A 17771-nucleotide genomic window follows, 5' to 3' on the forward strand; every position below is an offset into this window, starting at 1 on the left:
CCTGAGCTTCATTAAGTCCTGAAACCAGGTGTGTGATCTCAGTTGGCAGACTGTGGGTTTTGGCCAGGTTCGAGTTCCAGCCGCGTGGATTCAAGTCCCAATCTGTGGTGCACGGTTTCACTAGTACCCTCTTCCATCAGAACTCTGTCCACTGCATCTAGTCTGCTTTTGTCTCCTTGCATCTACACCACTGTCTGCGTCCTGGGGGCACGTGCCATTTCCCTCTTCACTGTCTCTTCCTTCTCGTTCTCCTTGCACACTTCCCTCCTCCAGCCCCCCATGCCTCCACCCCCTGGTGCACAGGGTAGGTCTCTGCACTTACAGTGCCCCCGAGGGCAGTGAGACGGTGGCAGTCTATGAGCAAGTGGAACATCCCAAGGGAAATGCCAGTCCTGGTTCTCCATCTAATTTCTTTTTTTTTTTTAGCATCTTTATTGGAGTATAATCGCTTTACAATGGTGTGTTACTTTCTGCTTTATAACAAAGTGAATCAGCTATACATATATTCCCATATCTCCTCTCTCTTGCATCTCCCTCCCTCCCACCCTCCCTATCCCATCCCTCTAGGTGGTCACAAAGCACCGAGCTGATCTCGCTGTGCTGTTCCATCTTATTTCTGAAAAAGACTTTGTTGGATGCTTTTCAACTGAAAGAGATGATTAATTCAGCCCTGATCTTGTTCTGTCTTTGTTCATAGATAAATTCTTTTACTTGAAAAGAAACCTTTTCATTTGTGTTTCCATATCACCTGTGATTTCCCCTGCCTTCCACCCGCGGCCCTGCCAGTTAACAGGAAGGTCAGCAAAGCTGCTGATAAGCGGAGCGTAAAGAGGGCTTGGTTCGTGGCAAGGGGGCAGTGGTCTCCTTGCGGGCAACATGCTGCGCTTGCTGGTGTTCACCACGCTGGTCCTTTATGGTAAGTGGGTCATCTGGCTGGAGCTCTGTAGGGAGGGAGATTGAGCAGGGGGGTTGGAAACCTTTCCTTAAGCCCAGGTCTGCTCTCTATCCCAGGATGGGAAGGAGACTCTGCCTGTGAGTCTAGCAAAAACTTTATTCTCCTGGAGCCCATGATAGAAAAGGTCGGAGGCCTCTGGTTGAAAGGTCCCTGAGCCATGAAGCAGAGAGAAGCCTCTTCCAGAGCCCTGGGCTCCCCCACCAACCCCACTGACAGGAAGACATCCTCAGTGGGCATCTGGTGGCATGTGCACTGCTGTCCCTGCCCCCTGGAGAATCCTGCCAAAGCACTGTGTGTGAGAGGGTGAGGGTGGGGTCAGGGGTGGGGGGTAGGGAGCGGGGAGTCACCTCAGGCCAAGGGGTGACCCTAAGCAAGGCTGAGACCATGAGGAACCTCTGGGGCCTGGCACGGCAATGTGAGATGGGTCCTTGTAGCATGCCAAAGTTCTGGGGACGCGTAGGGGAAGCAGAAAAGCAGAAGGCACTTAGACTTATCTGCTTTCAAAAGGGGCTCAAAGAACTCACAGCTGGGCCCCTCATTTGCTAGGGAGGAACTGTGAGTTTGCAGACAAAGCACAACTGCCACCCGCCCTCCCACCCTGAGCTGACCCCATGCTTAGTCATCACTCACTTTTCTTCTGCCCCACAAAGGACATAGTGCCCAGGACTTTCCAGAAACCAACGCCCGGGTAGTTGGAGGGACTGAGGCCCGGAGGCCTTCTTGGCCCTCTCAGGTGGGTGTTCCTTCACAGCCCCAGGCTGCCAACAAAATGAGAGTTGCCCGTGTATTGATATGCAATACTATGTATGTTTGTGTATATCCTTATCAACAGGAAGCCCTCCAACTGCCTGGATTCTAGCTTTAAAAGATGAATGGGGCTTCCCTGGTGGTGCAGTGGGTTGAGAGTCCGCCTGCCGATGCAGGGGACATGGGTTCGTGCCCTGGTCTGGGAAGATCCCACATGCCGCAGAGCGGCTGGGACCGTGAGCCATGGCCGCTGAGCCTGCGCGTCCGGAGCCTGTGCTCCGCAACGGGAGAGGCCACAACAGTGAGAGGCCCGCATAACGCAAAAAAAAAAAAAAAGATGAATGGGACCAGCCTTAGGAGTTTTTTTCTAAATGCAAAAGGCTTGGAGGAAAGGATTTAAACACCAACCACACTCACTCCCCCAGGCACACACCCAAACACAAACCACATTTACACTCCCAGCAATACCTCTTGTGCCACACTAGCAAGACTGTGCCAGACCCATACCTCAGACTCTACACACCTTAACACACACACACACACACACACACACACACACACACCCCACTCCACACAGTGCGTGTCACCCATGCAAACACACCTCTGCCTCCAAATGGAGCACGTTGCTCATTTGGCTATTTAGAGAGTTTCCACTTTCAAAATAGGACAGCTAGGCTGTGATTTAAGCAATTCTAAAAGGGTAAAACTGGCACATTAACTGGTGAATAACCATACTTTGAGAGGAATCACTGCAATTAGAATTAAATTCAATTTACAAAAGTTTGTGCCCCAATTTTCAGGGGGTAGAGCTATTGTGTGACATGAGACAATAAAGGAGGAGGCGTGAACTGATAAAAATGAATACTCCAGTGGTGTTTCTAAGTATCTGCTGGGGTGAGGGGACACGGTGTATCTTAAAAACTTTGGAGGGGAGTTCTGGGGACCTAAGTTTGTGGCTTAGGTGATGGAGCAATTCCATGCCTACATTTCCTTCCCAAGAGGGAATGGAGGTAGAAGAACCTGGGTTCCTGGCCCTTTGCAATAATATAGGGTAAGGATGCTGAATGCACTGTGTGTGTATGTCTTTACTCCCCCTTCCATGTACACAGCAAACATCACCAAACGACGGAGCCCTCTTTTCTGCTGGTCCCAGGGGCATCTACACGCCCCTTCTCCCCACTACTCCAGGTAGCCACTACCAACCAATCAATAGCAACAGGTCAAAATGAAAACAATTAGCCATCTCTAGCTCAGAAAGTTGGAGGATGTTTTGAGGTGTGGCAGGAGTTTAAGGAGGTAACACGTGGCTTGGGTCAATGCCTTTCAAGAATCACCAACCTATCCCTCTTTTCTTCTCTCCCCAACTAGATTTCCCTCCAGTACCAGTCTGGAGGTTCCTGGTTTCACACCTGTGGAGGGACCCTCATCAGACGGAACTGGGTGATGACAGCTGCTCACTGTGTGGACAAGTGAGAAAAACAAAGACCAGCTTTTCTGAGTCCCTGGGAGGGGAAGAGTCTGGTCCTTCTGGAGGAATATGTATCTTTTTTTTTTTTTTTTGCGTTATGCGGGCCTCTCACTGTTGTGGCCTCTCCTGTTGCGGAGCACAGGCTCCGGACACGCAGGCTCAGCGGCCATGGCTCACGGGCCCAGCCGCTCGGCGGCATGTGGGATCTTCCTGGACCGGGGCACGAACCCGTGTCCCCTGCATCGGCAGGCAGACTCCCAACCACTGCGCCACCAGGGAAGCCCAGGAATATGTATCTTTGACCACTCAGGGCAAGACTTTAAGGAGGTGTTTGGGGGCCTGCGGGGAGGTAGTAGGATATAATGGAAAGTACAAACTATGATGTCAGGCAAACTCAGGTTCACCTCCTGTCCCAGCTGCTTCTAGCTCTGTGAACTCGGATGGCTTACTTAGCTCTCTAAGCTTTCACTCTCTTATCTCTACCTACTTTGTAGAATTATTGTGAGAATTAAGTAGGTAAATATTTAAGTGCCTAGTCAACGCCTGACTGGTAACCATTTTTTCATATTTATCGTGAGCAATGGTTCTTAAATTTGAGCATGGATCAGAATCACCTGCAAGGCACAGATTGCTGGGCCCCACCCAGTAGAGTTTCTGATAGGAAGGTCCAGGTTGAGGCCTGATAATCTGCATTTCTAACACGTTTCCAGGTTATATTGATGCTGCTGGTCCAGGGACCATGCTTTAAGAACTACTGGTCTAGGACTTCCAGTGGTTAAGGCTCCACGCTTCCAATGCAGGGGGCACGGGTTCAATCCCTGGTCGGCAGGGACTGAGATCCCGTGTGCCATGTGGTGTGGCCAAAAACTTTAAAAACAAAAGAACTACTGCTACGGGTCTAGAAGTTTATATGTCCCTCGAAATCCCTCTATGGGCTGAGAGCCATTATTTCATTTATGCTCACCACACCTCTCCCAAGTTATGAGATACTCAGCCTCTGATGTTTAGCTTAGTAAATTGGGAAAATGAAGTTGATGGTAGTTTTTGTCACTTCCACAGGTTAGCAAATTGGGGATGAGAGGGTTGGTTACTTCCTCATCTTCCAGGGTCTTCCATCCTTCCACTGCCTGGGCCAGATAAGATGGGTTCCTGTCCTAAAGATAAGATGTAAGATGGCTTCCCAACTTTTCTCTAAGAAGGGAAAAAGAAGGAACACTCAGGGCTTCCCTCTCTCCCTCCAGCCAAATGAGCTTCCGTGTGGTGGTTGGAGACCACAACCTGAGCCAGAACGATGGCACCGAGCAGTACGTGAGAGTGCAGAGGATCGAGGTGCATCCCCACTGGAACAGCAACAATATGGCTGCAGGGTAGGGGCAAGGCAGGGCTGGCCTGGGGCTGGGAGGTGGAGGGCTGACTGGCCAGCTATGGGGTCTTGGCTTCCTTCACATTCATCCAGGAGGACTTTGAGAATTAAGATGTTGGAGGACTTGAGAATGTTTGAAGATCTTTGGGGATTTGTTTGATCTACGCTGGTTTGCATGTTTGGATCCCCTGAATCTCCTTCTCTGCAGAGTTTAATGTTCCTGTTTTTATTGTTAGTTATTATTCATTTTATGGAATAGACTCCATCAGCAAAAGTAGATTTCTTAAAATGAATCTCACAATGAGAAAACTCCTGCAAGACTGAGCTGTAAACTTTTGGAAAGGAAGTAGTTAAGATGGTAGCCAATTCTATAGCGTGAGTTCAAGTACTTCGGATATTTCTGCAGAGCATTTGACATCTTTCTCCTTTGAGAACTCTTCTCTGCTATGAAGATCAAAGCACTCTGCTCCTTTCTGAGTTCCCATTCACAGCTCAAAGAGTGAGCTCCGCTCCCCCTGGGTTGCAGACCAGAGCTAGGCGACAATGCTGAGACCTCACCAGCAGGGGCTGCTGTTAAACGTAGAATATCCTACAATCCAAATGCGTAGTTCCTCAAATTTGAGTCTTGGCGAGTCAGTCCCCTCCTTCTTCGAAGTCATTGGTTTCCAATTCCATGGGCACACAAGGCTTAGGGAGAGCTTGTCCCTATGCTGACTTAAAGGAAGGCCTCGTCCTGCAAGCGAGCAGTCTCCTTTCCTCCCGCAGCTATGACATCGCCCTGCTGCGCCTGGCCCAGAACGTTACCCTCAACAGCTATGTCCAGCTGGGTGTTCTGCCAAAGGAGGGAACCATCCTGGCTAACAACAGCCCCTGCTACATCACAGGTTGGGGCAGGACCAGGAGTAAGTCGCCTACGTTGGCACCATCCACCACATGGATCTTGATTAGGTAGCTGAGCTTCTGGGGCACTTTTTCTGTGGTCCTAGGTGTTCAGAGCCAAAGACCAGGAACCAGAGATAAAATAACTGGTTCATGAAATCAAGCTAAGAACAAGCCATGGAATAGTCAATTCAGAAATTCTCAGATTCTTATAAAAACAACAACAAAAAAAGATAGACACCTTACGTCAGAGAGTATTTTGTTACCAGCCTCTCATTTTATACATAAGGAACCTGAGGCCCAAAGAAATTAAAGAACTTGTTCAAGATCACATGACCAGGGAATTCCCTGGTGGTCCAGCGGTTAAGACTCTGCACTCCCATTGCAGGGGGCCAGGTTCTATCCCTGGTCAGGGACTATAGATCGGGCATGGCACAGCTAAGAGCCTGCATGCTGCAACTAAAAGATGACGCATGCTGCAAAGAAGATCTCTCACACAGCAACAAAGATCCCGTGTGCTGCAAGTGAGATCCGGCACAGCCAAACAAACAAACAACAGATAAAATTTTTTTTTTTTTTTTCTGGTACACGGGCCTCTCACTGTTGTGGCATCTCCCATTGCGGAGCACAGGCTCCAGATGCGCAGGCTCAGCGGCCATGGCTCACGGGTCCAGCCGCTCGGCAGCATGTGGGATCTTCCCGGACCGGGGCACGAACCCGTGTCCCCTGCATCGGCAGGCAGACTCTCAACCACTGCGCCACCAGGGAAGCCCAATAAATATTAAAAAAAAAAAAAATCACATGACTAGTTAGTAACTAGTTAGCTGGGGCCAGAACGCAGGTATCCTGGCTTCTGCTTTGGTGGTCATTACACCGTCACGCTACCTTCATAGACAGTCTATAGGCTGTGGGTTGGAGTGAACGAGCCAGGGGTGGCTGCAGGTCCAGAGAAGTCGAGGCAGAGGAGGCCTCAGCTTCTTCCAGTCAATCATGGGAAGATTTCTGGAAGGAAAATTCATTAGATGACATGGAAAGGTGGGAGGCTCTGAGCAGAGATGGTTAACAAGGGTAGAGACAGCAGGCCTGGCACAGAAGGCTGTCAGCCATCAGACGGGATCTGAGCTCTGGGGGAGAGGCAAGGCCTTGCTGGGAGCAGCCAGTCTACTGGGGAAGCCTGGGGCTCAGAGAGACATGCTTCTAATCCAGCTCTGCTCCCAGTTCACTCAGTGTCATTGTAGTTCAATTTCCTGATCTATATATAACATGAAAGGATTGTTGTAAGTATCCACAGAAGTAATTCATGTGCAAAGGCTTTGAAAAGTCAAAAAATGCAGATAAAGGAAAGCTCTTAATAAATGGAAACAAGGGTGCATAGTCCCAGTTCTGCTTCACAGGGTTTACAGTGTAAGGAGGAAGCGGGACAGATAAGTTATTAACAGATAAGACCATTCTAGTTACTTAATTAAGGTATCCATGAGATTTAAAAAGAAAAAAAAGCAGGCGTAGGATTAGTGGTTTGGAACCTGGGAACAGTAGTCAAGGATGACTCTTTAAAGGAAGGTGCCTGTAGCTTTTATATAAAGAGAGACAAAAGGAGGATCTATGACATTCAATGGGCAGAGAAAAGGAACTTGCCCCGACATCAGCTTTCATCAGAGCTTGGGAAGGTTTGGCCGGGTGTGGAAGGTTTTTTTCCCCTGGATAGCATCTCGGGCTGACCTCCAATGCTGTGTGTCCTGTTCAGCCAATGGGCAGCTGGCCCAGACCCTGCAGCAGGCTTACCTGCCCACCGTGGACTATGCCACCTGCTCCAGCTCCTCTTACTGGGGCTCCACCGTGAAGAATACCATGGTGTGCGCTGGAGGAGACGGAGTTCGCTCTGGATGCCAGGTGAACACAGGCAGGAAGAGTCAGAAGTCTCACCCCAGGTCCCTCCCCTCTCTGTTTCCCATCCCCCACCTTTTACTCACCTATCTCACACCTACTCCCACCCCTATGTATAGACTAAACTTTCTATTCTAGCATCTGAAGGAGAATGATTCTGTGCTACTAGGTCTATATTCACAGAATATCCAAGTTTAAAGAAACCTTAAAATTCATCTTGCCTGTTGCCCTCCCCCACCTCAAAAGTTTGTATGTGGCCCAACATTTGTGTGTTGGTATATGTGAGTGTTCTTTAGAAGTTATTTGTGCCCTAGATTTTTTAAAAATAATTTTATTATTTTTATTTTTATTTATTTTTGGCTGCGTTGGTTCTTTGTTGCTGTGCGTGGGCTTTCTCTAGTTGCAGCGAGTGGAGGCTACTCTTCTTGTAGTGCATGGGCTTCTCTTGTTGCGGAACATGGGCTCTAGGCATGCGGGCTTCGGTAGTCGTGGCTCACGGGCTTAGTTGCTCTGCGACATGTGGGATCTTCCCGGACCAGGGCTCGAACCTGTGTCCCCTGCATTGACAGGCAGATTGTTAACCACTGCACCACCAGGGAAGCCCCTGTGCCCTAGATTTTTAATGGCTGCCATGGTGCTAGGCCTGGAGTGGTGGTTGTAATTGTGTATAAGTTAGCTCCCCTCCCATCAGCCCCAATTTTTCTTATAGCTCCTCCACCACCACCCTTTTGACCCAATATTATTGATAGCAGAATGTATACAGGTGAATATGGTAGGGGAAAGTGCACAAAATTGTTTTATAATAGTATATATAACTATATATATATATATAAATCATCTTCTATTTAGACAAGATCAATCAGCAATGCACCATCTTACAGATTTCTTTTTTTTTTAATTTTTATTGGGTATAGTTGATTTACAATGTGTTAGTTTCAGGTGTACAGCAAAGTGAATCAGTTATACATATACATTTATCCACTCTTTTTTTTTTTTAGATTCTTTTCCCATATAAGCCATTATAGAGCACTGAGTAGAGTTCCCTGTGCTATACAGCAGGTTCTTATTAGTTGTCTATTTTATATATAGTAGTGTGTATATGTCAATCCCAATCTCCCAATTTATCCCTCCCCTACCCTTATCCCCTGGTGACCATAAGTTTACAGATTTCTTAATGCAGTTCAACAAATATTCTTGATCATCTGCTAAATACTAGGCACTGTGTTTGACTCATCTTTGTATAAAAGATACAAAGATAAATATAAACACAGTGTCTAGTGGAAGAATGGGAAGAGCAGACATAGGACAGAACATTGTAATACAATGTGGTTAAGTGTTATAACAAAAATATGCATAGGGTGATATGGGAGTCCAAAAGATAGGTACTTACCTCTACCTGTTGGTGTCGGAAAAGACTTGCCTTCCCTGAGAAACTAGAGTCTGTACTGAGTCATAAAGCTTAAATAGGAGAAAGCCAGGCAAAAAAAGAGGAAAAGATATTCAGAGAGAGGGAACATGAAGAAAGGCATGGCCCAAGAACCTAGAACACATAGAGAATTATAGGGCATTCCCTACCGTTAGAGCAGAGGTCAGGGCCCACAGCCTCCAAGCCCAGCTTGCTGCCTGTTTTCGCATGGTCCATGAGCTAAGAATGTTTTTCACATTTTTTAATGGTTGGGAACAAATTAAGAAAGGAATAATATGTCATGGCACATGAAAAATATAAAATTTCAGTGTTCGTTAAAAAAAAGTTTTATTGGAATACAGCCTTACTTGTTCGTTACATATTGTTTATGGCTGCTTTCATGGAGTTGAACAGTTGCAAGAGAGACTGGCCTGCAAAGCCTGAGATATTTACTCTTTGGCTCTTTACAGAAAAAGTTTGCTGACCTCTGGGCTAGAATATAAACTATTACCATACTAGGGAATGTCAGGAGATGACACTAGAGACAGGTAGGAGCCACACGACTTAGGCCTCCAAATGTCATGCCTGGGGACATGAACCTTTATCTTAGGCACTGGGAAACCACTGAAGAGTTCTAAACAGGAGAACAGCATGATCAGATTTGCTTTTTAGAAGCACTCTCTGATGACAAGGTAAGCATGTTTTTGAAGAAAGCAAAATTAGCAGGGAGACTGCTTAGGAGACGCTTGCAATTACCTAGGCAAGAAATCTGAGGGCCCGGGCTTCCCTGATGGCGCAGTGGTTGAGAGTCCGCCTGCCGATGCAGGGGACACGGGTTCGTGCCCCGGTCCGGGAGGATCCCACATGCCATGGAACGGCTGGGCCCGTGAGCCACGGCCACTGAGCCTGCGCATCCGGAGCCTGTGCTCCGCAACGGGAGAGGCCACAACAGTGAGAGGCCCGTGTACCAGAAAAAAAAAAAAAAAAGAAAGAAAGAAATCTGAGGGCCCGAATTAGGGCAGTGGAGAGGAGGCAGGAGGATCAGGAATGACTCCCAGGCATCTGATTTAAGTGATTTGGGGGAGGTGTTTGTTGCCTCTATGAGACAATGTTTATAGGATTTTGGAGGGAAGGTTGAGTCTGACAAGTTGAGTCTGAGATCCCAGTGGGACATTCAGTTATAGTTAACTGGTAAGAAACTATATATAAAGAGAGTGGAGCCTGAAGGAGAAAGCTAGGCTAGAGATAAGTTTAACAGGAAATGAGATCCCTCAAAGTCCCCCACCCCCCATCCCCAGCTCCCCCAGGGAAAAGTGGTAGAATGAGGGGAAAAAAACCAGTGAGTTGGGGGGAAGAACTGTGATAACATAAATATTTGAGTGCTTCAGAGATAGGTGGAGGACAGAGGACCCGTAGGGATCTAAAAAAGAGGTAAGAGAAAAGCATAGTAAATAAAGGTTTCACAAAATCTCAGGAAATACTGATAGGTCATCACATAGTATGCATTGCAACCAGGAGCCATGGTGGATAACTGAAAGTGGCTACTTCTGCAGTTGACGGGTCACTGGTAACTACAGCTAGAACAGTTTCAGTGGAGTGGTGAGGGCAGAAGCTTGATTGAAGGGTAAGGAATGAAGAGGCAACATTGGGTCATTTGTAGAGATGTGGATGGACCTAGAGTCTGTCATACAGGGTGAAGTAAGTCAGAAAGAGAAAAACAGGGCTTCCCTCGTGGCGCAGTGGTAGAGAGTCCGCCTGCCGATGCAGGGGACACGGGTTCGTGCCCTGATCCGGGAAGATCCCACATGCCGCGAAGCGGCTGGACCCGTGAGCTATGGCTGCTGAGCCTGCGTGTCCGGAGCCTGTGCTCCGCAACAGGAGAGGCCACAACAGAGAGAGGCCCGCATAACGCAAAAAAAAAAAAAAAAAAGAAAAGAAAAAAAAGAAAGAGAAAAACAAATATCATATATTGACACATATATGTGGAATCTAGAAAAATGGTACAGATGAACTTATTTGCAGAGCAGGAATAGAGACGCAGACGTGTGGACATGGGGCAGGGGGCAGGGAAGGGGTGGGTGGGATGAATTGGTAGATTAGGTTTGACATAAATGCACTACCATGTGTAAAATAGATAGCTAGTGGGAACCTGCTGTATAGCACAGGGAGCTCAACCCAGTGCTCTGTGATGACCTAGATGGGTGGGATGGGGGGGGGGAGGGAGGTCCAAGAGGGAGGGATATATGTATACATATAGCTGATTCACTTCATTGTACAGCAGAAACTAACACATCATTGTAAAGCAATTATACTCCAATTTAAAAGAAAGAAAGAAAGAAACGTAGCAAAGAACGTAGAATACTCTTTCAAGAATATTGGATGAAAGTGAGGAATTTTAAAAGTCTGGTAGCTTTAAGGAGGATGACAGTCATGGAGGGGGTGGATCTTTTAAGAGGGAAGAAAATTGAGTGTGTTTCTGGGCAGAGAGGAAAGGATCCTGTAGAGTTGGAGAGAGGGAAAAAATGGATGACACAAGATCCCGGAGGAGAAGGAAGAGATGAACCAAGAGCACAGGTGGAGCTGGCCTTGAACAGGATAGGGACACAAAAATGTGCACGGACATGAAAGAGAGTGCAGGCTGAGTAGCTGGAAGTTGGCAGGTGTTCTGCAATCTTGCTTCTATTTACTCATGAACTAGGAGTCAGATTAAATGCTGAAAATGAAGGGACAAGGGTTGTTTGTGTCTGGATTAATTAAGGTGAATGGATTTAGAAAGACTGGCCTCCATGATGTTACTGATATAGGCTGAGGTTGGAGACCATGCAATAATCATAATGGATATATGATTCACTCCATTCAAGGATCTAGTTGTAGGGAATGGATTAATCCAGGGCTGGGTTTTCATGCATTATTGGGACATAAAGACAAGATTGCAGATCAAATGCAAGCTCCAAGCTAGGTGGAGAAGGAAGAGAAGCCAGAAGGAGGCTGGTAGGCTGGCTGAAATAGTAGAATCAAAGATTAAAGGGTTTTTTCTGTGTTTGTTTTAAAGATTTTTTTTTTTTTTGATGTGGACCATTTTTAAAGTCGTCACTGAGTTTGTTACAATATTGCTTTTGTTTTATGTTTTGGCCCTTTGGCCTCGAGGCATGTGAGGTCCTGGCTCCCCAACCAGGGATCAAATCCACAGCCCCGCCCCCGCACTGGAAGGCTAAGTCCCAAGCACTGGAAGGCTAAGTCCCAACCACTGGACCGCCAGGGAAGTCCCTAAAGGGTTTTTTTTTGTGAGCATTTAGAACTATGGAAGTAAGGTGAGCAACTCATCCCAATTTTCCCAGGACTTCCCCAGTGTCAACTGAAAACAAAACAAAACCACACAGTCTGAAAGTTGAGAGTTATGTTTTATTCAGTGATCTTACTAAGGACTATAGCCTGGGAGACAGCCTCGCAGACAGCTCTGAGCTACTGTTCCAAAGAGGTAAGGGAGGAGCCAGGATATATTGGAGTTTTTGCTGAAAAAAAAAACAAGGAGACAACCATCAAAGATTACTGCTAATAACAAGAAACAGACATTTCAAGTGAATGATTTTAGTGTTTTTCTGTGTATGGGAAGATGCAAGAGTCTAGGCTTACAGAAATCATTCCTTTGATATGCATCATAACTATCTAGGGCCAGTATCATTTTTCTCCATCCTGAAATCCCCTCAGGATGTGGAAGGTGGCTGCAGTGGCTGGTGGCTTGATGGCGGGCAACATTCATTGTTTCCCAGAATGGAAAGCAAAATTCTTTGTTTACTGATATGGCAGGCAACATTTTTTTGTCCACACCAGTGTCAAAACTTAAAAGTCCTATATCCTAGGAACCCTACCTGCAAGTTGGGGGAAAAAAAAAAAAAGATGAACACATAAGTCAAGCTCTTACAGGTCCTCACCAGCCACCTTCACCTATAACCTCTTAAGGTTTAAACTTTCTGAGTTTAATTCACTTTCCTCTGCTCTCTCTCAAGGCCTTGAACTCTGAAAAACTAGAGTATTTTTCTTCTGGCTGCCACTCCAGATAGGCAATTCTCTGAGGCGATTGTGTTGCCAGGTCTCTTCCCACTGGAATTTCCCAAATATTGTGTCTGTTTTCTGAGCTCTGTTTTCTGAGCTCTTTCCCAGCTCTTCCTTCTGCCCTAAAATCCTCAGCCACACCCTCCATCGCTACAGTCTTTGTTTCTTTTCAGGTCAATTAGCATAAGAAAATCGTATGATATACAATTCAATTACCTTCCATTCCTCTAGCTTAGAAATACTATCAAACCCCTATTAGAATTTGGGTGGAAGATATTTAAACTGTTTTGTTTTGTATTGAGTACAATAATCTAAAGGAAGCATCTTCTTTTCCTAAACATAGTTGGGATGGGATACAGCTATTTCCTTTTTATTTTATTTATTTATTTATTATTATTATTTTTTTTGCGGTATGCGGGCCTCTCACTGTTGTGGCCTCTCCCGTTGCGGAGCACAGGCTCCGGACGCGCAGGCTCAGCGGCCATGGCTCACGGGCCCAGCCGCTCTGCGGCATGTGGGATCTTCCCGGACTGGGGCACGAACCCGTGTCCCCTGCATCGGCAGGCGGACTCTCAACCACTGCGCCACCAGGGAAGCCCGCTATTTCCTTTTTAAAAGAATTATCCCCAATTTGAACTTTTGGTCTCTTTCCCTAGTTCTTTTTTTAAGTTTTAATTTTTATTGAAGCTATGTGTATTAAACTGCTTAAGGTGGCCAATAAAAGTATGAGGCTTGGGCTTCCCTGGTGGCGCAGTGGTTGAGAGTCCGCCTGCCGATGTAGGGCACACGGGTTCGTGCCCCGGTCTGGGACAAGATCCCACATGCCGCGGAGCAACTGAGCCCGTGAGCCACGGCCACTGGGCCTGCGCGTCTGGAGCCTGCACTCCACAACGGGAGAGGCCACAACAGTGAGAGGCCTGCGTACCGCAAAAAAAAAAAAAAAAAAACTATGAAGCTTAATAGTGGGAAAGAACAGTCACTGTGTTCCTTCTACCCCCTCAGGTTCTCCCTCTCTAGAGGGGACCACTTTCAACTCCTCAGCTGATTTCTTTCAGTGTCTATTTCCACCTCTCTAAAAGCATATACTTATATTGCCACGTAATTTTTCAGCTCAGGCATTATGCAAGATGTGCAACCTCTCTTCCTTTTACACATATATACTTGCCCCCAGCACGAACTTTTCTATCTGCACCCCCAACCTCCCCAAATAATTTTGGTTAAATTAGCATTTAGTATTTATTATGATTGTGTAAAATGCTATTCCCTGCATAATTTTGTTTTCCCTGGGGTTAATAATTGTCTTTAAATTTGCATAATGTATAACTCAATTTATCACCAGTTCAGCCCCAAACTCTCCACTAATTTATAAGTGACCTATTTTATCTTCTCTTGACCCTAGTGTTCTGTGTCTTGGTATGGGTCTATTTGCATTCATTTTGAGGGACAATTAGTGGGTTTTTCATTCTGGAAACTCCAGACCTTTGCTTCTGAAATGTTTATTTATTGATCATTTCCTCCCCTCCATTTTTATTTTCTCTTTCTAGAATTTCCATTATTCATACACATCTACCTCCTAAATTTTCATATTTTCTCTCTCTATATTTTGTCTGCTTTATCTCCTAACCCAATCTTTCATTTCTACTATCATAGTCATAATTTCCAAAGGCTCTTTTTTTTTTTTTTTTTTTTTTTTTTGTGGTACGCGGGCCTCTCACTGTTGTGGCCTCTCCCGTTGCGGAGCACAGGCTCCGGACGCGCAGGCTCAGCGGCCATGGCTCACGGGCCCAGCCTCTCCGCGGCATGTGGGATCTTCCCGGACTGGGGCACGAACCCGCATCCCCTGCATCGGCAGGCGGACTCTCAACCACTGCGCCACCAGGGAAGCCCTCCAAAGGCTCTTTTTGTTTTCTGAATGCTCTAATAGCTTCCTGTTCTTGTATCATGGATGCAATATTAATCATAGTTTTGTTGTTTATATTCTCCTTGCATAATCTTGGTTGCCTTCATTTTTATTTCTTTCTCTTTGTTTTGATCTTTATTTATTTTTTTTAATAAGGAGGTTTTAATTTTTTAATTAATTTATTTTTTAATTAATTTATTTTATTTTTGCCTGCATTGGGTCTTTGTTGCTGCACGCGGGCTTTCTCTAGTTGCCGTGAGTGGGGGCTACTCTTTGTTGCAGTGCGCGGGCTTCTCATTGCGGTGGCTTCTCTTACTGCGGAGCACGGGCTCTAGGCGTACGGGTTTCAGTAGTTGTGGCTCGCGGGCTCTAGAGCGCAGGCTCAGTAGTTGTTGCACACAGGCTTAGTTGCACCGCGGCATGTGGGATCTTCCCGGACCAGGGCTCAAACCTGTGTCCCCTGCATTGGCTGGCGATTCTTAACCACTGCGCCACCAGGGAATTCCCTTGATCTTTATTTTGTTTTCTTGTTTTTTGTTTATGGCTTTTTTTGGGGTTTTTTTTGTGGTACGCGGGCCTCTCACTGTTGTGGTCTCTCCCGTTGCGGAGCACAGGCTCCGGACGCGCAGGCTCAGTGGCCCTGGCTCACGGTCCCAGCCGCTCCACGGCATGTGGGATCTTCCCAGACAAGGGCACAAACCCGTGTCCCCTGCATCAGCAGGCAGACTCTCAACCACTGTGCCACCAGGGAAGCCCGATCTTTATTTTTATATTGAGGCTTTCTTCAGATGTTTGGTCATCCTTGACCATATGCTCTTATTTCAGAGTGGGACAGTGAAGAGCTGATAGGTAGCTCTGAGCCTTAGGTGGGGTTCATCTATAGTGAACTGCTTTGTCAGGGGATCTGGCTAGGCCATTTCATTGGGGGACTTCCAATGATAGTATCTTTAGATCTTGCCTCATGTGCTGGTCAGATTCTCCAAAGAAATATCTTCCAATATTATGTCTGGAATCACAGAACTGACATTCTGGGAACTGAGTAAGGAAACGACTGTCAAGGTCACAGTCTGTAAACTCCGGTTTGTCTGATTCTAAGCCCGAGCACGTAACCACTACCCAATACATCACTTTCTCTTCTCTTTACGCCAGTTTAGTTTAACATGTTTTGACTACCTACCCTGTGTCTAAAGGCTAAGTCTAATTAGACCCGTTGGTCTGAGTGCTGCGGATAAATAAACCATTAGAACAACCTATTCCCCTCACCCCAGGTTCAGTTTAAGTCAGTAACAGCTATTGAGCCTAAGATGTTCAAAGTTCTATGCTAGCATTGTGGAGAGGAAGATATCAGTAAGATGTAGTTCCTGTCTCAAGAAGCTCACAGATAAGCGTGGGAGATAGAAACAAATTATGAAACCAAAATACAAGGCAGAACATGACATGTGTGCTACAAAAGAAAGGAAGAAGTGCTATGGTCGTTTAGAAAGGAAGAGGAGATTCATCTTGATTGAAGGGATATGAAGGAAGTGGGGATCTTAATTGGAGCTTTTAAACAGTAAGGGATTGTACAAACAGAGATGGGGGTGGGTGGGTGTAAGCAGAAACAAAGGCCCAAAGATCAAAAGATCTGGAGTTTTAGGACACTGCTTCTCCTCTCCACAGGGTGATTCTGGGGGCCCCCTTCATTGCTTGGTGAATGGCCAGTATACTGTCCACGGTGTGACCAGCTTTGTGTCCAGCCTGGGCTGTAATGTCTCCAGGAAGCCCACAGTCTTCACTCGGGTCTCTGCTTACATCTCTTGGATAAATAACGTGAGTCCTCTCAAATTAGTTTGAAATAGGGTTACCTGGAGGCCCAAGCACTGGCTGGGGTGAGGAGAAAATGTTAAGCAGGGGAAGCCATCTTCTTCCTCACCGCATTCAAATGTTTACTCCTTTCCCTTCCTCTATAGTGTACTTTCGCTTGATAACATTGCCATCCTGGTTCCACTTCACATACCCACTAGGAATGCTTCACTATATTGTTTACTGCTTAGGGTAAGGTGGGTGGTGGCAAGAGCAGATCTGAACCAGGTACATATCAGTGCTGTCCAAAGTCAAAGCCAAGGGGAAAATGGCTTCCCTTTCCTGGGCGAGGGAAGAGGCACTAACCTTCTCCTCCACCAGTACTTTCTAAGGGCATCATGAGAATTTGCCCTACCCTTTGCAAAGAGGTTTTACCACCTTAAACAATGCTTGAGGGTTAGGTGAGACTATACCTACACTGACCTGGTGGTAGAGCCTCACAATTATCCCACCTATACCCTCCAGTCTTCAAACACATTCTGGAGTCTTGTGGCATGAACCTTGACTCACAACCGGTTCAAGGTCTGCCCTTGCAACTAAGTCTTGAGTATGTGCCTATAACTTTGAATTGTCCTGACACAGCTGAGAACTACTTCCTGCCGCGCCCCCCCCCCCCACCGCCATAAACCCAGTACAGGGCCATACTCAACTGGGAGCCCTGAAGGAAAAACAAAGGAGGTGGGCAGAAGTTACTGACTGGATATAACCGGTTTTTCCTTCAGGTCATTGCCAACAACTGAACATTTTCTTGTGTCCAACGGCCTTCCCAAGATGTTTCTTAGATCCACAGCAGGACTTGAGGCCATCAAGAAAAAACCATTCTAACAGACTATTGAGCCAGATGCAGAAAAGCAAATAAAATTGAATATATATATTGCCCTGTGTCTTTTTTTTTTGTAATTAAGCCCTCTAGTGGAAATGCAGTTGTAGGGCCTGAGTTGGATTTCACCACATTTCTGGGCTCGTTCTTCCATTTGCTGCCATCTCTATCAGTTCACAAACTAAGCCAAGTGACAGTGGTCTTACATTGTCCTTTTTGGATTATGTTAGGACCTACTCATCCATTAATCTGCCCATCTGTCCCTCCTCCCAAACATATTTGCTATATTCAAAGGCACAGAGGGCTTTAAAATGTTCCTGAGTGACTAAATGTGCCCTGACTCTCCCAAGTAGACTGTGGGCTTGTCCTTCTTTTGTTTCTCCCTACAGTGCCTAGAACAGTGCTCACCCCAAGGTTCTGAGTCATGGCAACTACAAGGATACATTAGAGATAGG

At 46.4% G+C, this 17771-nt stretch overlaps 1 protein-coding gene across 1 annotated transcript; it reads left to right on the plus strand.

Annotated features, from left to right (window-relative positions):
* The first annotated feature begins 856 nt into the window (after nucleotides 1–856).
* Nucleotides 857–17341, plus strand: CELA1 (chymotrypsin like elastase 1). The gene is made up of 8 exons (XM_081249150.1): nucleotides 857–916; nucleotides 1606–1688; nucleotides 3071–3171; nucleotides 4412–4537; nucleotides 5299–5435; nucleotides 7157–7302; nucleotides 16314–16463; nucleotides 17219–17341. Exons 1-8 carry the CDS (start codon nucleotides 877–879, stop codon nucleotides 17234–17236), a joined length of 801 nt encoding a protein of 266 aa, XP_081105276.1. The 5' UTR covers nucleotides 857–876; the 3' UTR covers nucleotides 17237–17341.
* Nucleotides 17342–17771: the final 430 nt, after the last annotated feature.

This window comes from Mesoplodon bidens (assembly GCF_964165515.1).
Source record: "Mesoplodon bidens genome assembly, chromosome: 11".
Taxonomy (NCBI): domain Eukaryota; kingdom Metazoa; phylum Chordata; class Mammalia; order Artiodactyla; family Ziphiidae; genus Mesoplodon; species Mesoplodon bidens.